This window comes from Scylla paramamosain, chromosome 33 (genome assembly GCF_035594125.1).
Source record: "Scylla paramamosain isolate STU-SP2022 chromosome 33, ASM3559412v1, whole genome shotgun sequence".
Taxonomy (NCBI): domain Eukaryota; kingdom Metazoa; phylum Arthropoda; class Malacostraca; order Decapoda; family Portunidae; genus Scylla; species Scylla paramamosain.
This window is the reverse complement of record NC_087183.1, coordinates 12,459,868-12,484,867: the sequence shown is the minus strand read 5'-3', so window position 1 is coordinate 12,484,867 and position 25,000 is coordinate 12,459,868. Positions and strand designations below refer to the sequence as shown.

At 41.9% G+C, this 25,000-nt stretch overlaps 1 protein-coding gene across 26 annotated transcripts in view; it reads right to left on the bottom strand.

Moving 5' to 3' along the window:
* Positions 1 to 25,000, bottom strand: part of LOC135089708 (uncharacterized) — a 227,498-nt gene that overhangs the window by 81,888 nt on the left and 120,610 nt on the right. For 19 of the 26 annotated variants that reach the window (XR_010261592.1, XR_010261591.1, XR_010261590.1 and 16 more), the window contains one exon: positions 11,714 to 11,766. Coding sequence is in view for 19 of the 26 variants with exons in the window: in XM_063985645.1 (XP_063841715.1) it covers positions 11,714 to 11,766 (53 nt within the window). In the remaining 7 variants the exon portion in view is untranslated. Of the gene's footprint in view, positions 1 to 9,914; positions 9,985 to 11,713; positions 11,767 to 14,917; positions 14,970 to 25,000 lie in introns of those variants that run through there. The other 7 variants (XR_010261589.1, XM_063985651.1, XM_063985662.1 and 4 more) reach the window with 3 other exon arrangements.

Genomic DNA, 25,000 nt, shown 5'->3' with positions numbered 1-25,000 from the left:
GAACTTCAAATATTACAGATTTCTCGTTTAAAAATTGTAGCATCTTTTATAATTTTTCTTGTTACCTATCTCTGTGTGTAAGGGAAAGTATTCTGATCTCCACTATTTTTATGTTTATTTTCCTCAAGTGTTGGCAAGACGGATAATCCTTGTAAATATTTGTGATTTTTGTTAATATTTTTGTTTCGTTATCAGCCTCCGAGTGTAAATGATCGGGTAAAAATAATGTTTTAGCCTCTGTTACTATCCTTGTGTTCTTCAGGTGTTCAATAATCGTCGCATATTTATAACTAACCACGTCTAAATTTCTGTTCTTTTAGGATCTGTATTTATATCATCTTCTACATGCATTTTAATAAACAGGCGTCATTTTCTTTCCTCTCTGTTACCTTGAGAGCTTTGCCTCGTCCACCATAATCTTGATTTCACGTCTAAATTTCAGTGTTTTTCAAATATTTTTCAGATTGTGTGTGTAAACATAGAGGAGGACTCGCCTTTTTCCCTTCAGTTGTCTTTTACGTCCTTTATCATCTTATCCTCAGCCCTTTGTAATTTAAGTATTCAAATTATTTTTCTTTTTTGGATCAGCTTCCACGGGGAAAGGAACGAACACGCCTCGCCCTTTTCCCTCTTCTGTTATCGTCGTGTCCTTCGCAACCTTACCAGCGTTGGCAAGATGGGTCACTCATATACCATAAAAATTATTTTTACGTCTAAATTTCAGTGTTTTCCAATACTTTTCACTTGTCTGTAAAATCAAAGAGCACGACTGCCCTTTTTTTCACTTCTTTGCTCTTCCTCTGTTATTCTCACGTCCTTCACATCTTTACTCACATGCTGGCAAGACGGATGAGCCACAGAGCATAACAATGATTTCACGCTTAAATTTCGGTGTTTTCACAATATTTTTTTTTCGCATCCGTGTAAAATCAAAGAACTGGACTCGCCGATTTCATCATCCCTGTTATTTCTATGCCCTTCGCGACCTTATCCTTCAGGTGATAGCAAGACAGATCACTTTCATATACCATAACACTGATTTCACGTCTCAATTTCAATACTTTTCATCTGCATGTAAATCAGAGAGCAGAACTCGTCTTTTTTTTTTTTTTTTCAATACTCTTCATCTTCTGCATGTAAATCAGAGAGCAGGACTCTTCTTTTTTTTTACTCTCCCTCTGTTATTTTCACGTCCTTCACTCCCTCACTCACGTGTTGGCAAGACGGATCACTCTCATATACCATAACATTGATTTCACGTCTAGAATCCGGGGCATCGTTAGTTCCACGTCTGTAGGGAAGATCAGTAAGCACGCGAACCTATCCTCCCATCCCTGCGTACCTTCGATCGTCCATTAAAAATAAAAGGACCGAGTAACGACCCAACATCGCAACAATTTCTCTTCATTACGCGAAAACTTCCTCCGGGAATGAGATGCTGCGCGGCAAGTGATTAGGGAAGTTCAGACATCGAAACGAGTCATTATTAGACGAAATGAAGCAAAGAGCGCCGGGAGAAGACAAGACAAGAACGTGATCTGTCGAAGAGGGATGAGGAGGGGATCTGATTGTGTTTGTTCAGATTTATGTATGCAAGAAGAAAACGTGTAGTGGACGTGTTAAGGTTCTTGTAATTGTGACAGTAAAGTTAGTGATGTTTTATGACGTAACAAATACAGAGTGTGAAATTCTCTCTCTCTCTCTCTCTCTCTCTCTCTCTCTCTCTCTCTCTCTCTCTCTCTCTCTCTCTCTCTCTCTCTCTCTCTCTCTTCGTCTGCCCTCCTTCGTGTACTTTTCCAATACAATCGAGAGAGCCCCCAGTCGCCCCACTTTCCCTTCTTCGTCCACTCCTCTTGGTGTCAGCCTCTTGACAGCACGTCCCATCTCCTCCCGGTACACAGCCAATATCTTCTCAGCACACCTGGGGCACCTTCCCTACACCTTCCCTAACACCTTCCCTCTTCATGTTGACTTTCAGACATGCTGAATATTGCTGGAATTTCACTCGAGTGCCTCGTGTCCGATCTGGAATGGTAAAGGGTCACCTGGTTCACAAAATCGAAGAAACCGTATTTTTTTTTTTCCAGGTAAACCTCAACCTTTTCCTGTCCAGGTGAAGGGCGTGTTTTCAAAGAGTGCTTTTAAGCTCTCAGGTTCAGGGAGGACGATGGAAGCTTGTGCCACGTGTGCGAAATAGTAAATTAAACTCGCCAGCTTTTGTTACGCGTTTGTTACCTATCTATATGGTGATGCCTCGCCTATAGAATCCAGGAATAGCGCGTTCAACAAAGGGAATGTTCCAACGGGAAATGTATGGCCACTGTGTTGATATACTAGAGCCGGCGTTAAGTGCATGGGAAAGAGAACTAAAAGCACTAGCGGCAAATGGCTACGGAACACTGGTATGAGAGACCTGCCTCTATTTCGTCATAATGTAAATGTTTATTGAAAGGTTAGAGTTAAAAATTTGCAGTTAACGTAGCGTGTCTGATGTGCAATCAAGAAGCAAAGTACCGGTAAAATGCCCATACCTGTGACGTGTAATGATGCATGTGATTATGAAAGAAGATTACGTGTGTGTGTGTGTGTGTGTGTGTGTGTGTGTGTGTGTGTGTGTGTGTGTGTGTGTGTGTGTGTGTGTATGCGCGCAGGTGGGAAAGTGGGTCAGTGAGTGATGGGTGGGTGTAAGCAGGTTTTCGGCGGCTGTGGGCAGGTGTTCGGTGGGCGCAGGCGCCTTTCCATCCTCCTACTCGGCACAAAATGGACGAAGAACAATACTGGATGAGACGAGACATCAAGTAAGGTAATTCACACATAAGTCGCAGGAAAGACAGGCGGGCGAGGAGGAGGAACAGAGGCAGGCAGAGAAAAGGGAGCCGGGGAGGAGCCGGAAAATTGGGGCGTGTCAGTTGGAACGTATTTCTATGCAGATAAAGTAGAGGATAAGATATTTTCAGGAAGGGGAAGAGGTGGTGGAGGAGGAGGAGGAGGAGGAGGAGGAGGAGGAGGAGGACGATAAACCTCTCTAGACTGGAGGAGTGACTAAAGAAAGGGACGCTCAAGGGGAGACTCAGCATGACAAATTGAAAGGGGACATGCTGGATTTTTATTATTATTATTATTATCATCACTATTATTGTCATTGCCAGCATTATTAATAGATTTTTCTTGTTGTTGTTGTTATTGGTAGTAGTAGTAGTAGTAGTAGTAGTAATAATAATAGTAGTAGTAGTAGTAGTAATAGTAGTAATAGTATAAAACAAAAACACACTAGCAATCCCAATAACATTACTTTACCACTACAACCACCACCAACACCGGTAGCAATAAAAACCCAAGCACATACGCACCACCAGCACCACCACCACCACCACCACTCCCCGCCACGTAACGATTACTCCACACCCCTATCATTAGAAGGAATCCACTCCGCCAGGTCATGCTTCACAAGGCTATCTAAGACTCTATAATTACCGAGCCTTCTGCGTAGACCCCGAATGGTGGCCACGCAACACTACAACACTACAATACACTACAATACACTTAGGTAATTAGCGCCTCACCTAGTCCTACCTACACCTTTCTAATTACAGCCTGGAGACCCACACCTGTATGAGGGATTGATTATACGAAGTGGGAGACACGCACATACGTACATACATGAGTTGTATTGCCTATGTGCCCCTTAAATGCAAAGTGAGGGATAGACATGATGAGGAATCGATAGAGAGAGAGAGAGAGAGAGAGAGAGAGAGAGAGAGAGAGAGAGAGAGAGAGAGAGAGAGAGAGAGAGAGAGACTCATAACCATAACAATACTAGTAAGCGTCGTATAAAGAATAATAAAAATGACAAAATTAGTCTCGTTTGAAACAACTTTTTTGTAATCTCTCTCTCTCTCTCTCTCTCTCTCTCTCTCTCTCTCTCTCTTTTAGGATGAACCAAAATAGTCGAGCAGCAGGTTAATCTGACGAGCCGCTCCGAACCAGTCCCGAATCTTTGAGTGAACTGATCGGCTTCATAACTATCGAACATTCTCTTTTTATCATCTTTTTTTTTTTTTCAGTTTTAGTATTTCATGTTCTATTATTTCCTTGACGGATTTCGGTCGTATATTTACTGGTTCATCGTTGTCTATGTTGCTTCAGTCTACATTTTTCACTATATTTTAGCGTGACTCGATTTTATGGCTTTTTAATGTATTTCCGCGCTTGCATTTAGTGATTTTTATCTCGTATCCTTCCTTGTCATATCCACTGCTTCGGTATTTTTGTGAACTGTTTGAATTTATTCTTTGGTGCTCTTATTTTTTTCTGTTTGCCTTTTTTTTTTTTTTCATATCCTTCTTTGTCGTTTTCATTATTTTCAATATTTTTCAAGGAGTATTTTCATTTCTCCTATGGTATTCTTACTTTTCTATTCACCTTCTTCCTCGTATCCTTCCTTCTCATGTTCATTAGTTTATATTCTGTCAACATTCGCAAACACTCAATAACATAAGTTTCCTCTAGTGATTCTACTTCTCTTACGATTTCCATTCCCTTTGTGATTTACTGGCCAACTTCCTTTTCATTTCACCGTTTTGCTTCCTTAACATTTCCCGCGCTTCCTTTTCATCGGTAAACTTTTTTGCTCAGATAACTTTCGGAAACTCTTGTTAGCGTCGTTTTTTTTTTCTTTTTAATATTTCGCCCCGACAAGGGTTTGGAAAATTCTCTGTGTTTTGCTGTGGAGTGGCGGTACATATTCCAAACTTAAACATTTACGGCCGCGGTATTCCTCGTGTGATGTCGTGCTTATTGCTACCCAGGAATTTTGTTTCTTATATCCAACGGCTTTACTTTGTTTGCTGATTCCCAGTTCTGAATTTTTTTTTTTTTCTTTTGCATTTTTCTCCTCAATAGTCTTGTGTATTTGATTTTTTTTTCTTTTCTACTGTGCCGTGTATTTATTTATTTATTTTTTTTAATCACGTGACTTCAATGATTTTTGGTTCGTATTTCCTCTTCATCTATTTCATGTTTATTTATTTATTTTTTTTCATTTTCTTTCCAGTAGTTTTTTATAGTTATTATATTTTGCTTTTTTTTTTTTTTTTACTATCCTCCGTATCTTTTCTCACAGGCTTCACTACTTTTTGGTTCATGATTTTTCCTCTTCTCTTATTTCAGGTTTAATATGTTTCTCTACTTTGATGGTGGGTATCCTTCATCACGATCTTCGGTGCACATTTCTCTTTTTCTTCTATTTCAGGTTTAATTTATTTCATTTCTCATTTTCTGCTCAGTAGTCTTGCATTTTTTCCTTCCTGTCTCAGAGTAATTTACTTCCTACTACTTGTAATACCGGAGGAGTTGGTTCTCCGTGCTACACTCGCCTTTTCTTTGGTAATTTATGTTTTTCAGTTAGTTTTTAACACAAGAGTTTCCTTCTTGCTGCTGGAGTTTCGTACTTCCTTAAGTAAGGAATATTTCTTCTACTTTTAAACAAAATAGTTGGTTCTTTCTTATCTCAAGTCGTTCATTCCTTGATAATTTAATGTTACCTAAAGTTTTTAAAAGAAGTTTTTTTTTTCTTCTTCTAAACTCAGTCTTATTCTTTGACGATCCCTGTCTTCCTTCGTCCCCTCTTTCATCCTCGCCGGCAAAAGTCTTCCCGCTGGCACGTTTGAAGGGGAAAAGTATCGGAGCTGTGGGACCTTTAAAAACCTGCTGTTCCTGCTGGTGGCATCCCGTTGAGTGGCTGGGCGGCCTGGCGGTGCGTGGCGTGTGAACCGAACCATTTCCGGCCACACGAAGGGTAAAAGGAATAAGTTATACTCTGAGCGGAGACTTGGCGCAGTGAAGTTGGCTAAGACAAGTCTGGTTAGTCTGTTTACATGCATCAAGAGGAGGTTTGCTAAACTTGGTGTGCACTCCGCAAATTCCATTAAGCACTGATCGCTTCGTCTCCAAGACACGTCGAAGATTCGTTTAAGCATCAATCCTGTACTGGTTAGCGTAACTAATCTAGCTTCGTCCGCGTTCATGGGGATCAAACGCCGAATCAAACACCACAAATGTCAGTATAAGTTAACCAATACGCCTCAATAGGCAATGTAACTTACACGCAGGAGCAACAAGGGAGATAATTATAATCAGTAACAATTGTACATGTATTGAACCACCTGAGTTCAAGTGAATCAAACACCACAGATGACGGTGTAAGTGATCCAGTACGACTAACCCCGAATTAGCAACTTGTACGAGAAAACAAGAAGCTAAATAATCCATAATAAACACGAGGAAACCAGCAATATTTAGAGAGTAATTAACTAAGTCGGCAACCATAAGAAACCCTGCTACGACTCGCGCCCTACTTAGAGAAACTTCTTGAAATCCACAGGAAGACTTCAGATGCTCCTTAATAGACGCATTTTTCTAAGTTCCTGGCAGTCCTCAAGCGTCTGGTGGTGAGGAGCTCAAGCGGGGACGTTGAGTTACGATGCCCTTGGTTGGGTTCGCCTGTTAGGCCTCAGCTTCCCGAACCAACATGAGCATCAACATCTACATAATGAGGAGAAAGATCAATGATCGTTGAAGTCGCAGCGGGAGTTATGGTTAGTGACGTACGTATGTGTGTGTGTGTGTGTGTGTGTGTGTGTCGCACGCTAACTTGTTTCACTGACACCATTCGTCGTAATAATGCTATATCACACATGACAGCAGCCACAGCAACGCCTACTCACTCACACACACACACACACACACACACACACACACCATCCCCAACACCCCAACCACCACCACTATCAAGCTATACAAAAGAGAGTAAACATCCACCCACCTCCACATGCAGAACCGTCACCCTGTATACCTTCTCTGCTCCTCTCCTCCTACACGTGCCGCTAGATCAACAAGACTCAGATGTCCCTCGCTCATCCTCGATTCTTGTTTAAGGATGCATGAGTCAGGGGTGAGGCAGCGAAGATCCGACGGGGAGGCATCGCGCGGGACATTTATGAGTCATTTGATAGCTTGACTGGAGGCGCTCGACGACAGGGGAAGGTTCACGCACATTGGTGGCAGCGGTGGGATATGAGGGGGTGTAGGAGGGTGGCAAACATTTGGTGGCAGCGGCGCCGTCAGGGAATGGTGCTATTGTTTTCTCGTCAGTATGAAAGGAAGATGTATTTCGCTTCTGGATGCTTTTTTATTTTTTTTTTGGGAGAGCGGAATAATTTGTACGATAAGGGTTTTTAAAGGTGTGTTTGTGTGACTGTGTGTGTGTGTGTGTGTGTGTGTGTGTGTGTGTGTGTGTGTGTGTGATTATTTTTCATGTTTATTCCAGCGAGAGACTGGTTAGCGTTTTCAGCTGTGTATCATTATTAGCGCCGGACAGGAGGCAGGATTCAGTATACACACACACACACACACACACACACATACACCAACGCGGCACGCTTCGGCACGGAAAGCGAAACATTTAAATAATTTCCTTCCTATTATAAATTTTTTTTACTACAAAATGTCAACTAACACAAAGGAATAAATATGCTTTCGATACACATGTATTAATATTTTACCATACATATTAATGCAACTTTTTTTTTTTTTTAACACTGAAGTGAAGAGATTACATCCACATTAATTCTTATTTACACTTTTAACAAGTATCTATATATATATTTTACCTTTTATTTTTCACAGTTTTCTTTCTATCTTTTTTAATTAGCGCATTTCGTCACCGTGTAAAGATTCCCTCATTTGTATTCTGTCTCTCGTATTGATTCCACTTCCGCCTGCTTGTTTCATTGCCTGTTTGTCTATCATCCATCCCCATTAACCTTATTTACATACTTATTATTCCTCTGATCCGTCTGTTTACGTTTCTCTCTCTCTGCGTCTTTGTCCTTCTCGGAGTGTCTGTTTGTGCCTTAAGACTCTCGATCATTCATTACCATCATAATCTTGTTACTTGATACGTATTTCCTGTTTCAATCTCTTCCTTTGTCTCTATACTCGTACCTGTCCATCTATTAACATATATCTGGCTGTCTATTACCATCTATAAACTGTATACACATTAATTCTAAATAGATTTTAAGTATCTATCTACCCATCTATCTGTCTGTTTATCCATCCATCCATCTATCTATTTATCTATCTATCTATATGTCTCTAAACCTGTATCTCTGTGTTTATTAATTTTGTAAGTAATCTATCTATCTATTTACCTGTCTATCTAAAACTATAGCGATCTCCTGCTTTATCTATTACTCTGTCAATAACACTATCTATCTATTCATCTAACTATACCTACTTTTATCTATTCGTTTACCTATATACCCCTTTACCTATCAATTGATTAACCGATACCACCGCGTATCACTATTTTTATCCATCCGTTTGCCAATATCTACCCTATCTATCTGCGTATCCCATAACCTACTTCCCTCTCCTGGCGGGGGCGGTCTGCGGTGCGCCCCTTCCCGCCTGTAACCAGATAACTCTCGTCGTTATCTCAGCAGGTGGCATTTCAGCTCAGTAGTAGGAGACGAATGACCAAGTTCCCGTTTTCTTTCCACGTCTCTACCAGTCTGTGGGTGAGTTTCATTTCCTCACCAGCTCGCTCTCTCTCTCTCTCTCTCCGAAGTGTAATTTTGTCTTATCTTCGTTGTTTCATGTTTTTCTTTTTCTTCTTTTTCTTAATTCATTTATTTCTCTGCAGTGTGAATTAGATTCTCTCTCTCTCTCTCTCTCTCTCTCTCTCTCTCTCTCTCTCTCTGTGCCTCCTTTTCACCCTCGCTTTTCTCCTTCCTCCTTTCCCCTCTCAGTGCCTCCTTTTCACCGTCGCTTTTCCTTCCTCCTTTCCTTTCTCATCTCATCGCTCCTCCTCAACATAAAGAGATCAGATTGGCTTTAAGGATTTCCTTTATCTTATTTATGTAAGCGAGAGAGAGAGAGAGAGAGAGAGAGAGAGAGAGAGAGAGAGAGAGAGAGAGAGAGAGAGAGAGAGAGAGACCGCTCACCACTCAATATCACCACCAACACATACCGTACACACAGACAAACAAAACCACAACAAAAACCACCAAGAAAAAGAAGAAGAAGAAGAAAAAAAAAAAAAAATCCCGAGACAGTTCTAAAGTTGGTGACAAACAGAAGCCGATAGAACACTTAAAACTTTACACGCTGCAATCTCCCTTACTTTCATGAAACAGGAATGGACACGTATAAACAGGAAGGTAGTAGGTATATTCAGATAGGCCAGGTGTGATCATTAACCAGAGCCTACCTGTGGAGTGGTGAAGATTGAGTGGAAGGGAGTAAAAGGAGTAATGAGAGGAGCAAGAGAAGAAGGCGAGAGTTTGTTGGCCGGTCGTCTCCTGTGCCGCGGCTGCCAAAGGGACGTGAAGAGGGAAAAGGGAATGGTGGGTAGGTTTTCTGAGAAGGATTTATGATAATGGTTTGAGATCAGCCGCAGGGAGAGAGAGGTAAGTCCCGTGTGTGTGCGTGTGTCTGTGTGTGTTTGTAAGAGGGGTATGTGTATAGGAAAGAAGAGAAGAAAAGAAAAGAAAGTGAAACAATAGTAGTAGTAGTAGTAGTAGTAGTAGTCGTAGTAGTATTCGCTCTCGTTATTTGATTTTACGTTTCTTCAACAGCACGGTCACAAATATGGCGCAGTTCCGTGACATCAGAAAGAAACAAGTACGATTTAGAGAACCAGCCATACCTCCATACACCCCATATGACAAAGACACCTTCAAACACAATCCACATCTAAGTTTACGCGAGGATCAAAGACCAAAAGAAAAGAACCCGAAGAAAAATGAAAGGCGACGGGCCCAGCGACTCCTCCTTTGTGGCTGGAGTCAAGTACTACAAGCTATTTAATTAAACCTAGCCACCTTTCACCTGCCTCACCTCAAACTCACCTGCATAGCTTCCGAACGTGCGATTCATTACAGGCTTCGGATCTGGTAGTGAGTCACCCGAGAGCCGCTTCTGAACCGAAACAAAGCAGTAGAGTCTTAAAATACACCAATGAGCTACCACCAAGCACGCTATAAACTGCGAACACACACATACACACACACACACACTTTTAAGTTTAATACGTAATATGACAACCAAAAATTCACCTCTATCCCTCACCTTTAAACACACACACACACACACACTACATACAGCCAGTCTATAAATCTCTTCCGTACTTGACTTTCCAAATTCTTCCCGACCAACTCAACTCATTCCCTCCCCGTCTCTTCCCTTCTCTTCCCTCCCCCTTCCCTTCCCTTCCCCTCCAGCAGTCTCCAAGCGCCTGTACAGTCCCGGATTAACACTATTTTTCATTAGTTTTCGGGTGTAATTATTAATCGCATTCACAGTTCATTAATTTAACCCGATTTCACAAATTTCTTTTTTCAATATTACCTCGCCAGTAATTGTTTTCGATTACACTTCGTGCCTCAAATAATAGATGGATTCATAAAGTAATATATGTGTGAGTAAATATAGATGCCCTCTCTCTCTCTCTCTCTCTCTCTCTCTCTCTCTCTCTCTCTCTCTCTCTCTCTCTCTCTCTCTCTCTCTCTCTAAAATTCCCCTTTACACACACACACACACACACACGCACGCACACACAAAGCCTTATCCTCCCTCCTCCTTTTTCCACTTCCCTTTCTTACATTCTCCTTTTCCTCACGTCTCACTAACCCTTCTTTCCCCTCCCTTGCCTTCCCCATGCTTTCCCTTTCCTTCCCTGACATAGCTCGAGAATTTCCGAATATCAGCGGCACCAAAATAATCAGGCTGCCAAAGTTTATCGCCGTGAATAAGGACATAATGAGAGCGGGTTCTGAATAAGGGCAGTATCTCTTAGTGCTGCCACGGAAATGACGACGGCGGGACCAATATGCTTAGACTTAGAGCTTCCCCCCCCCCATCCCACGCATCTCTACCTCCCAACATCTCTCCCTCCCAGCATCTCTCCTTTCCTGCTTCTCTGCCTCCCTGTATCTCTCCTTCCTGCTTCTCTCCCTCCCAGCATCTCTCCTTCCCTGCTTCTCTCCCTCCCTGTATCTCTCCCTTCTTGTATCTCTCTCTCCCTGCATCTCTCCCTCCCAGCATCTCTCCTTCCTTGTATCTCTCCCTCCCTGTATCTCTCCTTCCTTGTATCTCTCCCTCCCACGCATCTCTACCTCCCAAAATCTCTCCCTCCCTGTATCTCTCCCTCCCTGCATCTCTCCCTCCCTGTATCTCTCCCTCCCTGTATCTCTCCCTCCCTGCATCTCTCCCTCCTTGTATCTCTCCCTCCCTGCATCTCTCCTTTCCTGCATCTCTCCCTCCCTGCATCTCTCCCTCCATGTATCTCTCCCTCCCAGCATCTGTCCCTCCCAGCATATCTCCCTCTTAGCATCTCTCCCTCCCAGAATCTCTTTTCTTCTCCTCCTACTGTTCCTTCTCTCTTCTCTCTCGGTGCTTATTCCTTCTTCTCTCACTTCCCTGCATCCCTTTCCTTCTCCTCCTCCTCCGGGTGTACTGTATTTCTTTCTCTCTAGTGCTTGTTTCTATTCTCCCTTCCCTTTACCAGCATCCCTTCCTTCTCTTCTTGGTGTTTTGTCTCTCTCTTTGCTGTGCTTGTCTCCTCTCCCTTCCTTTCCCTGTGTGTGTGCGTGCGTGTGTGTGTGTGTGTGTGTGTTTGTACAACTTGCAATATATAGGAGGCACATACCTGACTGACACAAGAAGATAAGAGATGGCATGGTGAGCTTGTCAGGTTTCCTTCTGAGGGACGAGAAAGAAAACCACAATGAGAAACAGAATCCCAGACGTAATCGAAAATAAAACATGTGGAAGAGACGCCACTATGCAAAATATATTACTGACTGGAGAAGACTGTAAGAATAAATGCGTGAAAACTACGTATGCATAAAGGCAAGAGTTTGGAGAAATGGATAAAATAGCGGTAAATAGTGAACGCGTGCAGAATTTTGTACATGAAGTGGAAAATAGACAATAAACCTGCTTTCTGGATAGGAGAAGGTGAAAGAAGTGGAGCTAGAAATGGAAGAGAAGGTGGAGGTAAAGATAGAGCAAGGGATGGAAGTGGAGAATAAATTTTAAGAGTAGAAGGAGGAAGAGGAGAAAAAAAAGAGGAAAAGAACCAGAAAGAGATAAAGGTGGAGAAGGAAGAGAGAAGCAGATAAACACGATAAGCAGAGTTGACAAATGGAAAAAAAGGAGAGAGAGAGAGAGAGAGAGAGAGAGAGAGAGAGAGAGAGAGAGAGAGAGAGAGAGGAAAAAGGAGAGCAAAAAGAAGAGAGAGAGAGGGAAATGGGTGGGTGTAAGTATTTCGTCTTCTTAGTCCCCCGCCAGCACCACCACCACCACCACCACCACCACCACCACTGGAATATGCAAAGGAGGCTGCATTAAGGAAGGTTTTCTCTCCCGAAGAATGACGATCAACGAGAACAAGAGGAAAGAGAAAGATAAGATAGTCGAACGTTTGTCCTGCGGGAAGGTTTTAATAGAATTAGGAGGAAATGCATAAGTGAGTTTTGTAGGAGGAGGAGGAGGAGGAGGAGGAGGAGGAGGACGAAGGAGAGAAGAAAAGGATGAGGAGGAGAAGAACAGAAAGAAGAACAAGAAGAAAAAGGACATAAAAACGAAATGAGATCAGAGAAAGAGAGAAAGAAGAAATCTTTAAGTGAGGAGAAAGATGATAATGAACACAAAGATAAAAGGAAAGGAAGGAGGAAGGTGGGAGACGATGAAGAGTCAGAAATGAAGGGCAAGAATGACAAATAGAAACGAAACGAGGGAGATGGAGGAAAACACAATAGAGAAAAAGAGAACAAGACTTACCGCCGCAGATCTGAATAAACCAGACAACAAAAGACAAGAGAGGAAAAAGGGAGAGAAGGAAAGGAAAAGAAAACTAAACAAAAATCAAGGTGGGAGTCACACACGCACACGAGGGAAAAAGAGAAATAGAAAACTAGACAGAAAAATAAAACGCGGGGTAGTGAAGAAAAAGTTAAAAGAAAAAGGAGAAAAAAGAAATGTCAGGAAACACACGCAAATGAAAATTCGAAAGGAAGGAAAAAAAAAAAAAACGAGCTAAAATACGAAGAAGGAACAATAACATGCTAAATAAAAATAAAATAGATATATAGATAAATAGATAGATAGATAGATAAATACATAAAAAAAATAAAAAGATAACAAAAAAAAGAAACCCAGGAAGTAAAATAGGAGAAAAGACCGATAATATGTTAACGATGCAATAAATATAGATAGAAAGATATTTAGACAGGTTAATAGATAGATAGCTACACAAATAAAGAGATAACAAGAAGACAAGCAGGAAACTGGAATATGAAACAAGACCAATAATATGATAACGAGCCAAAAGATAGATAGATAGATAGATAGATAAACAGATTAACATACAGGTAAATAGAGAAACAAACTAAATACACAAATAATACAACAATGAAAGCATGTCAGAAATAAAACAAACACAAACTCACAAAAAAAAAAAAAAAAATACCACCATACATTTACAAAAACAAACATACGTAAATATAATAAATAAATAAATAAATAAAAATAAATAAATAAAAATAAGGGGCAGGTGAAAAACAAGTGAGAGCAAGGACAGTTAAACAAATGGCCAGCAATTAATTTCCACCTTCCGATCGGCACTTGAAAACCTCAGATAAATGGCTTAAAGGTCGCCATTTCTTGAGGTTTTGACAGGATTAATTTATCATAGAGAACCACCTTTATTTACGCCATTTTGGTACCGCAGAGAGAGAGAGAGAGAGAGAGAGAGAGAGAGAGAGAGAGAGAGAGAGAGAGAGAGAGAGAGAGAGAGAGAGAGAGAGAGAGAGAGAGAGAGAGAGAGAATGTAGGAAAGGATGGTGAAGAAATAAGGAAAGGAAGGAAGGAAGGAAGGAAGGAAAACGAGATAAAATATGGTATGCATGGATTAAATAAAGGAAGAAAAGGAAGGGAAGGAAAAATGAGATGGTGGGGAAAAAAAGCTGCCAAGAAATGAGGAAAAAGAAAGAATGCAAGAAGGAAACCAGAGGAAGGAAGGAAGGAAGGAAGGAAGGAAGGATGGAAGCAAAGAAAGATGACAGGAGGGAAAATGAAGGAGAAAATGAGAGAGTATAAGAGGACAGGAAGAAAAGAAAAAAAAATAGAAGGAAGGTAAGAGGAGGAGGAGCAAGGCAGGGATAAATAGGAAAAATATAGCAAACCCATAAGGGAAAGAAGTATGGAAGAGAAAAGGGAACGAAATTATCAGAGAAGGAATAAGATTGGAGAAAGGAACAGGAGGGAAAATGAAAGTAGAAAAGAAAACAAGGAAGAACATAAGACAAATGGAAAACAAAGAAAAGAATAACAAAAATTAAAGAAAAAAAATATGTAAGGATTAGTCATGAAAAGAATAAGAGAGCTGAGTAAATTGGAAAAAAGCTAAAGCAATAAAAAAAATAAAGCGTGGAAAAAATAAAAACGAAGATATCACAGAATGAATAAAATGAATCAAAGGAATGAATGCATGAGGAAATGAACGAATGATGGAGGGAGTGAATACGAAAAAAAAAGGCAAAGGATTCTGCGAAAACAAGCAAGGCAGAAACGAAGGAATCAGAGAAGGAATGAAACGAATGAAAGGAAGTGAAGGAAGGAGAGGAGAAAGAAAGAAAAGAAAGAAGGAAGGAAAGGAGAGAAGGAAGAACGTCTCTGCTTTCATTTCAACAAACTTTTCACATTCTCCAGTACACTTCACGTTGATTGGCTGCAGGTGACACTGATCGTAAAATCTTTCCTAGTGATTTTACATTGACATTTTCCTCTTGTGTCTCTTACGAATCAGTTTACGCGGCTTCACTCACCGCCTCACCTCACTCACGATTACCTTCACCGCTGCCAGAGATGTATGAGTCTTATCCTCCGTCTGACTGGTGCTAATATCATCAGTGTGGTCTTGAGTAAACCTGATTTCTATTTTTTTTTTCCCCTTTCTCTCTTGCTGGAAGTTTGTTTTACGGTTCATTGGCTCAAGTGGTGCTTCGGTGCTCCAGTTCAGATGAGACTCGTTGCTGCTTCAGTGGCTCGAAATTAAAGTATTGAAGTTCCATTATTTGGACACAGTTTTTTATTTTTTTTATTTTTATTTTATTTTTGTTTCATGATTCGCTATATTGTGCAATGTTTTGGTGCTTCTCTGCTTCAGGGGTTCGAACATTCACGCAGGATGGTCGGCAGAGCTTCAGTGTTTCGGTGGGTGTGTTTCACGGTGCTTCAGTCTCGCCGCGTCCCTCCCTCCCTGCCACACACGGCCATTTGATGTGCGTGTTTGTCAAAGTTCCCGTTTCCCTGTCTGATTTGCCTGTCTGACTGCTCTCTCTCTCTCTCTCTCTCTCTCTCTGACTGTGTTTGTTTCCCACTTTCCATTATCACAGATATATATATTCATTAAAATAGAAAATATAATGAATGCGCGCACACACACACACACACACACACACACAAGGGGGGAAAGTAAAAATGAGAACAAACGTCACTCGTAACATGAAAATATACTGTAATAAACTATAATATATACCTTCCCTGACACACACACACACACACACACACACACACCTGTACCTTATTTTTATCTCTAACACCGCCAGGAGTGAAGGTTAGGAGAGACAGACGCGTACCTGTCAACACTTTCCCACACACCTGTACTTATTTCACGCTCCTAATTGTCTTGGTAAGTGAGAGAGACGTCCATTCCTTCTCCCTCTCTTCTCTTACCTCCTCCTCCTCCTCCTCCTCTCCAAGGCAGCCTCCTCCTTCAGCATTTTCTTTCTCTTTCCTTTTCGTTTTTCTCTCTTAATTCTTGATTTTCATCTGCCTCCTTGTCCTCTTTCTCCTCCACTATTTTACTACTCCTTCTTCATCTCCTCTTCCTCCTCCTCTTTCTCTGGTATTTTAAACTTTTTTTATTTTCTTTATCTCTTCCTCCCATTCCCCTTCCTCCTCGTCCTTCTCCGTTATTTTATTTCTTTCTCTTATTCATCATATCCGCCTCCCCCCCTCCTCCTCCTCCTTTTCCTTCTTTTTTTTTAATTGCTCCTTTTCTTCTTATTTTTTCTTCATCTCCTTTTTTCCCTCCTGATCCTCCTCCCTTCTCTTTTATCTTCTTTCTGTCCTCACTACGCTTCCGGAACGCTCATTGGTGTGGAGAAAGGCAGCTCTCTCTCTCTCTCTCTCTCTCTCTCTCTCTCTCTCTCTCTCTCTCTCTCTCTCTCTCTCTGAGCCCAAGCATCATCTACGTGACTTTGTCAATACGAAATTTTGAAAGAGCAACTCTGAATGAAAGGAAAAAAAAAGTTGAAAAATAAAGTATATCTGTCTACGAAGATTGAATGCATCTCTCTCTCTCTCTCTCTCTCTCTCTCTCTCTCTCTCTCTCTCTCTGCATAAGAGAAAGAGAAACAGAGATAGAGAGAGACATCTTTGGTGAGGGGGAGGGAGAAGGGAGGGAGATAGAAAGGGAGGGAAATTCAATGAAAGAGAGAAAGGGAGATAAGCAGGAAGAGATAGTAGAAAGCCTTAGTTTGGGAGGGAAAGGAGAGGGGGCAGAACTAGACAGACACAGATAGACAGATAAGTAGATAGATAAATAGATTGATAGATGGATAGATTGGTACAATAGATAAATAAATTGAATGAGAGAGAGAGAGAGAGAGAGAGAGAGAGAGAGAGAGAGAAGCACTCAACCTTCTCCTGCCAGTGAAGAATCCGTCCGGTTTTGAGCATTTCATAAACCGGCATGGGAGTCTCCGGTAATTGAATTGAAACGAAGGGAACCCACGCGGATGAACAGGATGAAGCAGGCTCTCTCTCTCTCTCTCTCTCTCTCTGTGTCTCGCCTCGTTGCTTCGTATGCTACTGGTTTTAGGTCACTTCCCCCCCCACCCTCTCTCTCTCTCTCTCTCTCTCTGGTTGTCTGTTGGCTCGAGTCGGTTCCGGTTCGGTGAGGCTGGATTAGGAGGGTCGGGGAGTCGGAAAGAGGAAGGGGGGGGGGTCGGGTTAGTGAGGGTTTAGGACGGAGGGCAGGACGGAGCATGGCGGGGCGGGGCGGGGTGGGGTTCGGGGCGGGGTTGGTCGAAGCCTCTGGGAACAGTGAGGCACAAGTTTTAGAATTTTAAGATATGAATCATTTGTAATAATGTTTTTTTTCTTTCTCTCTTCCTCTCTTCATACTTGTAGATTATACTTAAAAAAAAAATTTCCGCTCATTTTTTTTTCAGACTTCAAACTAGGCCGCGGAAAAACGACTACATATATTATTCTCTTGGACATTTTCACAACTTTTTAATGGAGTCCGTATTTTTTCTTATTTTGAACTCAATCTATGGACTTGACATCTCGACCTTTCTAGTCTGAATACATTAAGGAATAAATGTATTCTCATATTCTCTCCTCCCATTCTAAGTAAATATTTAACTAATTAATCAAGTTTGCCTTTAATTTTAACTATCCAAGAAAACGATAAGACGCTGTGTGGCGCAGCAAGATTGGAAAGAAAATGGGGGGCGGTAGTCGGTTGATATATATATATATATGACGCAGAGGCGAGGTTTGGAATTCTTAAAGGTGATGTTTAAGATGATGAATGGAAGATGAAAAATATTGTAGACCAAAGTGATATGTGATTTATTTTTTAAGTCTCCTATTTGCTACTGCTGCTGATGATGACGATGATTATGAGGATAATGATGGTGATGACGTCACTAACACTACCAACATAATAAGACGCTTACAACAGCAGAAAACAAAACTTCACATACCTCAATTATCATCAATATTTACTCTTTTATCACAATCATCTTCACTTTTAATTTCTGCAGTCAGAAAACACGCACTACAAACAGGAATCATTTATTTTCTTTTTCATCCTCCATGCGGGTTTAGGAGGAAGAAGGAAGCTGCGGATAAGTGGTGACCAAATTTATCGCCGTGCAAAGTTAACTCCAGCGATCATCAAGTCTCATCAAGGAGAAGCAAAAACATCCCGACTTTGCCTAAACTTGAGGAATATGTCAGAAGCTAAGGAGGCGGCGGTGGTGGAAGAGGCCAAGAAGGAGCAAGAGCATAAGGAAGAAGAAGAGGAGGTGGTGGTGAAGGGGGGGAGGGAGGAGGTCTAACTTCACTAATTCACTGCTCTCAGGTCACGTCTTTCTACCTGTGAGGATGATGAGTTGCAGGTGAGGAGAGAGGGAAGTCAAGAGAGCAGCAGTCTGGCGGATTGCAAAATAACCTTGAGAAATCCAAAAATAAATAAAATACACGTACGAAGATACAGACGTCTTTCCTTACGCTCTTACTCTCTGTTTCTCTGTCTCTCCCCTGTGGCTGTGTCTCCCCATGCAGGTCACTAGGGCAGAGATAAACTAGGGCAAGAGAACAAGATATTCTTTAGCCATGATGGATAAGCCTCTTTATCTCCTTCCTCCCTTCTGATCTGAGACAAGGCATTGGTTAGCGGAGGGAGAAGCCCCAGCCAATATCCTCCTGAGGGTTGTGATTGGTGATTGTGCAGGAGTGGGTGGGTGAGTGCATCTGATTGGCGAGGATTGAGTGGTGCGAGGCGATGCTTATCAGTTTAGCTCATCTGTTAGTTCCGAAAACACTTCAATACGGAGAAGACTTGCAAGGAAGCTTCGCAAGATGATTCCTTCCCCTCCTCCTCCTCCTCCTCCTCCTCTGCCTGTCTTTGTTTTTGACCTAACAGGTGAAAAATGTTGAGTGAAGTTTATCAATTAAGTTCATCTGCAAATCCCAGGAACAGCTTTGATCAGGGAAGACTTGCAAGAAAGGCTTACGAAAAGATTCCTCCTTTTTGTGCATTCCTTTCTTTCTCTTGACGAACTGGTGAAAAATTCTTGGCGAAGCTTATCCATTAAGATCATCTGCAAATCCCAGGAACAGCTTGGACACAAGGAAAAATTGTAAGACGGTTCATGAAAGATTCCTGCGTCTCTTGACCTTATTATTCTCCATTTCTTTTCTTTTCTCTTGACAAATACCTGCTGAAAATTCTAATTGGGGCATATCTATCAAGTTCATCTGCAAATCCCAGGAACAATCCGATACGAAGGAGACTTATAAGATGGCTCGTGAAAGATTCCTGTACCTTCTGTATTTTTCTCTTTCCCTTCTAATGAACAGCAATTGGTGGAGATTCTTAGAGAGGGATATCGATAAAGTCCAACTGCAAATCCTAGAAGAAACTTTGATACGCTGAGGACTTAGAAGAGATACCACAAAAGGTTCCTGTACTTTGCCCTTCTTTTTGTCTCTCTTTCCTTTCAATAAAACAACTGGTGAAAATCCTAAGGTGATCAAAAACAGGCAACAAGATTCCTTTTACTTCCAGTCTTTCCTTTCCTTTCCTTTCTTCCTTCCTTCTTTTCTCTGGACGAATAATTACTGAAAATTCTGAGGTTGTCGGCTGATCAAAAAACAGGCAACTGCAACCAGGAATTTACATTTTTAATCTTGACCCGAATTCCGACGGAGAAAGTTCCCAGGGACTTTTCTCGTCACTGTAAAACACGAGTGTGACAATTTCCCCCTTGATGACACGACCACAGCTTGGACGACTGCTGTACTGGGGCGAGGAGGCGACGACTGCAGTAAGGGAGACAGGTTGGAAGGAAGATAGCAATACTCGGAAGGCGGGAGAGAAGGGAGAAAAGGAAGACAAGGAGAAAGAACAGGAGTGGCTGAAGGAAATTTCTGCCTTTGTTAGGAGGAGGAAAGAGGAGAAGACCATGTAGGAGGCTGGAAGAATGGTCTGCTATGGTCTAGCAATGGAAAGCTGGAAGAACAGGGCCATTTCTCGGGGACGGGTGTGGAAGCCAAGTGATACAGGAGGTCTGGAAGGGCGTGAAGGCGTATGGAAGTAGGAGGAGGGTCTGGAGAAGTCTGGAATCTGACGGCGAGGTTGGGACAGAAACGGCTGGAAAACTAAATTGGGAGGACGGATGAGACAAGCTAAAAATGCTGATGTATATTTAGTGAGGGGCGCTGTAATGCTGGTGTGTGCTGTGTGTTGTGTGTTTGTTGTTGTTGACGTTGCTATTGCGTGTGCTGTGTTGCTTCTCTCTTTTAAGCGAGTGAGGCACGAAAAAACAACATGAACTCACTTAAAAAAAAGAGATAAAAAGGACAAGGAACACGGCAGAAGATGGACACATGGCAAGCAACTTTTAGCGCGCGAAACTGTACGAACAGAAAAAAAAGAAATTATTACCTGCTGTGAGAGAGAGAGAGAGAGAGAGAGAGAGAGAGAGAGAGAGAGAGAGAGAGAGAGAGAGAGAGAGAGAGAGAGAGAGAGAGAGAGAGACTGTAAGAGAATACTGGGAGAGAACAAGCACAGAAAAGGAGTAACATGGGAGGGAAAAAGGACGGGGTGAAACAGAACAGGGTGTGGGAGGGTGGAAGGGAACCGAGCGAGGCATGGGAGCGAATAAAACGGAATGAGGTGAATTGGAAGAAAGAAGTAAAAGGTAAAGGAGGAGGAGGAGGAGGAGGAGAAAAGATAGACAGAAACAATTGGGTGGGTAAAGATGGAAGGGGAAGGAAGGGGGACTGACATGGAAAGGACGAAAAGAGACAGGGGGAATTAAATACGGGACAGAAAAAAGATCCCTTAAACTAGTCCGACAATCTGGTGAAGACATCCCCTAAGCCCTGTACCTCGTTTTCTTCGTGGCCGGAATAAAGATATAAGCGCCCTCTGACGGTCAATCGGCCAAACAGTGATAAAAGAAAGTCTCCACAAACATTTCAAATAATACAATGGGAATCCTCTTCACTTTGTCTACTCTTCTACCTCCGTTTTCTTAATTGGCCATCAGGTGGGTCTCTCTCAGGTAAACACACGCGGGGCCAGGTGGTCACAGTGCCTATAGGTGTTGCAGTGTTTGTCTCTCCTTAATTAACGGTTCTGTTGTTCACCTGCAGCAAAGTCTGAGAGAGACACTGGACGTTTTCTTAGAATTCTTCCCGCCTTCCTTGCCGCTGCTGTTGTTATTGTGCTTTTAATGGCCCCAGTTCCTACTACTACTACTACTACTACTACTACTACTACTACTACTACTTCTACTACCACCACCACAAGTACAAATAACAAAGTTTACAAATATCAGCGTACCAACGTAAAAGATTTGAACTATATAGCGTCCATGTTTGTAAAATCCTTGAGGAAGTCCCCAGAGCCGCGGCGGGAGAGACAACCAAACTCACAGTAAATAAACCTTTCATACCGCCGCCCCTCGCGACGCCCCGGCCCCAGGAGGAGGAAGAGGAGGACGAGGAGGAGGAGGAGGAGGAAGAGCCACGAGACCCACGAAGGCCTGTCCTCCCACGGCAGTCTTCCCAATAATTCATTCTACTCCCTCTACCTAGTCCCTCTTTCCGTGTCCCGCTTTCCCTCTGCTTTCCCCTCTTTCCTTTTGTGTGTTTTCCCTCTCATCTCCTCTTCCTGCATCTCTTTTAAACTTGGTCTTTTCACCCTCTCTTTTGTTCCTCATCTCTTTCCATTTCTATTTGGTTTAGTTCTCTTTATTTTTCTTTTTTCCACCTTTCTATTTTCTGCTTTTGTCGAATTATTGTTAATGTTAGCGCTTGAATACACACACACACACACACACACACACGCACACACACACACACACACACACACACACACACACACAATATATATATATATATATATATATATATATATATATATATATATATATATATATATATATATATATATATATATATATATATATATATATATATATATATTCATATATATTCTTGTTTTTCTTCAAGCTCAAGCCTTTCTTTTGCGTTTTAGTTTATGCTTCTGCCTGACTCTCCTCTTTTATCTCGCTTCTCCCTTCCTCTTGGTTGCCTCCTTTCTCTGGCTTCTTACCCTCACTTCTTGCACATTCTGTCTTGCTTCTTTCTCTTCTCATTTCTTATCACGCTTTCTTTCTTCTTTTTCTTCCTTTCCTAACTTGCAACCCCTCCTTGTTTTATCTTGACATCATGCGTGCGCGCGCGCACACACACACACACACACACACACACACACACACACACACACACACACACACACACACACCCCTTGCTCCTCTCATCCGCTAACTCACAGAGAACACTTACCCATCTTTACACACAAACTCCTGGTATCTGTTCTTTCATTGCAATAATTTTTCGTGTAGGCCATGCAAGGTCTTCCCCTTCTGTCAATTTACATCGTGCTTAGGGGAGTGGTCTGTTTGTCTCGTCGATGGTCCTGCCCGCGCTTTGATCTTCCTTCAGCCAAACTTTGTGGAGGAGTCCTAAGGGAGTGGACAAAGGGAGTCACTGCCGATTAAAGTAACAGACAGAGCAAAGAGACCTGTGTTTCTCCCTCCAACGCGGCTCTTTTTTCCCTTCCGTCTTCTTTTTTTTCTTTTCTTGTTAGGGTGACTAATCTGGATCAAACGATTTACCTGAGTGTCTGTTACAGGTGTGGGGAGCATCTGTAAAGGGTGACAGATATTATGTTGATCTAATATCTGACGTGCCTGAGATGTTTGCTCTTTGGGTTTATTTATTTTTTATCTCTTCTGTTTTTGTTTCCCTGTCTTTCTCTTTTTCTTTTAGTGCTATTTTTATTTGTTTTGATGTAATGTATGAGAAGAGTTAATGCATTTCCTTCGCTTTAAAATTTTCTAGCTCATTCTCATGTTTCTTTTATATTATTTTTTTTTGTTTCTTCTCTTGTTCTGGCCTTATTTCTGAAGTGTGCCAAACCAAAATGTTTTCCTCTCTCTCTCTCTCTTCCCCCTTTCCTCTTTTGCCTTCTTTCTATTTCGTATCTAATAAATGTTCCTTTCTGGTTTCCCTCTTATTCCTTCGGCTTTCCACCCCTTTCATCCACACTTTCCCTACACTTCCCCCTTTGCGAAACCTACCTCTTTATTACTTACACTTCTGATTAATGCACACAGTTAAGATAATAATTTCAGTTTGCTAATCTGTCCGGCAGGCAATTTCCAAGCAATACGCTTAGTTACGATCATTTCCGAGCGCTAATCTCTATATACTAGACAGATCGCGCAGTGTGTGATGACGAACGGTAATATTGGAGTCCGCGTTCACCCTCGTATCCGGGAACTGACTGTTTGTCCCCGCAATAAACAAGGAGCAAATATTACAACTGCTGGTGAAAATTAAAGAGAAGGGGGGAAAGGTACAAAAACAAAAAAAAAAACAAAAAAATATTAGTTTCGTGCACGCGTGTTTGAGGAAGATGTCACGGTAGATTAAGTCCCACCTGAATGTGAGGTATTACAGGGGATGAATAACAGGTGAGGGATAGCGGGCGAGTCTCGAGGTTAGTGCAAAATGAGGCTCCGTGGTGATGGCGTGACGGCCGGGGACACGAACTGCTCCCTGTGGCGCACAATATAAGTCTCAAATAATCTAAGCCTCATTGCACCGGAAGCAACAATACATATCACAATACCGAACCCCATACAGTGTAATTTAAGTCCCACTGCGCATCGAAGCCACCCCACACGGCACAAAAGCTCATACAGTGTAATTCAAGTTTCATTGCCACATTGAAGCCACCACACGTAATATCAAAGCCCATACAATGTAATTTAAGCCTCACTGCCACACCAAAGCCCCCAGAGTCATCAAAAAAACCGAAGCCCATACAGTGTAATGACAGAACATATAATTTGATAAAAAGATAACAAGTTTCTCCCTATGACATACATGAACCACACGTTACTGAAAAGAAAGCTTCGTTATCACAATGGAAAGTCCCACACGCATCTGTTACTAATCTCCATAAAGTGTAATGGGGGGGGGAGGGAGGACATACACTTTCATTCGAACATCACGTATTTTTCCTACAAATAACGCGACACAAGCCTCGCATCACTCAGAAGCCTCATTGCCACACGCGGAAACACAACACGCACCGCCAAACCAAACTCCATAATATGCAACTGGGAAAAACAAAGACATGTAATTTAACTCAGAGATGAAGTATCCCCTCAGTACGATAAAATGTAAACCTTATATGTCTTAAAAAGATTACCATACACTGTCAGCCGCCACACGCACACCCCATAGTAAACCCTCAGAGGTACAATTATAGGAATATGTAAGGTAACTCGAAAACCTTCATGTATTCCTCTATATAACACAATGTAAATCTAAAATGACTTAAAAACACTTATCATCCCTAAATCCAGCATATCACACGCATATCACATTCTATCCACAAACCAAACCACAAAACGTACAATTAGGAGAACATGTAATTTGGTTCTAGGTCCTCTGTTTGCCCTTCCACAAGGCTGACGATGTAAGACCTAAGAGTATTAAGAATTCCTTATTGCCACGCACTCCAAAACACGACACACAGCACCCCACCCTTATTTACAAAATCCTAAACTTATTAACACAAAACCCTGAATGATATAAATTCCTTCTCGCCAAACATTTCAAAACACCAAACACACTTCAATGGCAAATCCTAAAAGCTGCGTTAAAAAAAAAAGTCTAATCCACAGGAGAATCTATAGACTTGATAACCCATCTTTACTGCAGGAGGGGCTCTGACGAAGGGCAACAAAAAATGGAAGAGAAAAAGGCCCACTGAAGATGCAAGTCCCTAAAGAGTGGAACGAAAGGGATTATCCAAAATTATGAGACACACACACATGATTCAAAACCGTTATCACCACGCATTCAGTCTTACCAAACTCGAAAAAAAGGTGGTGAGAGAGAGAGAGAGAGAGAGAGAGAGAGAGAGAGAGAGAGAGAGAGAGAGAGAGAGAGAGAGAGAGAGAGAGAGAGAGAGAGAGAGAGAGAGAGAGAGAGAGAGAGAGAGAGAGAGAGAGAGAGAGAGAGAGAGAGAGAGAGAGAGAGAGAG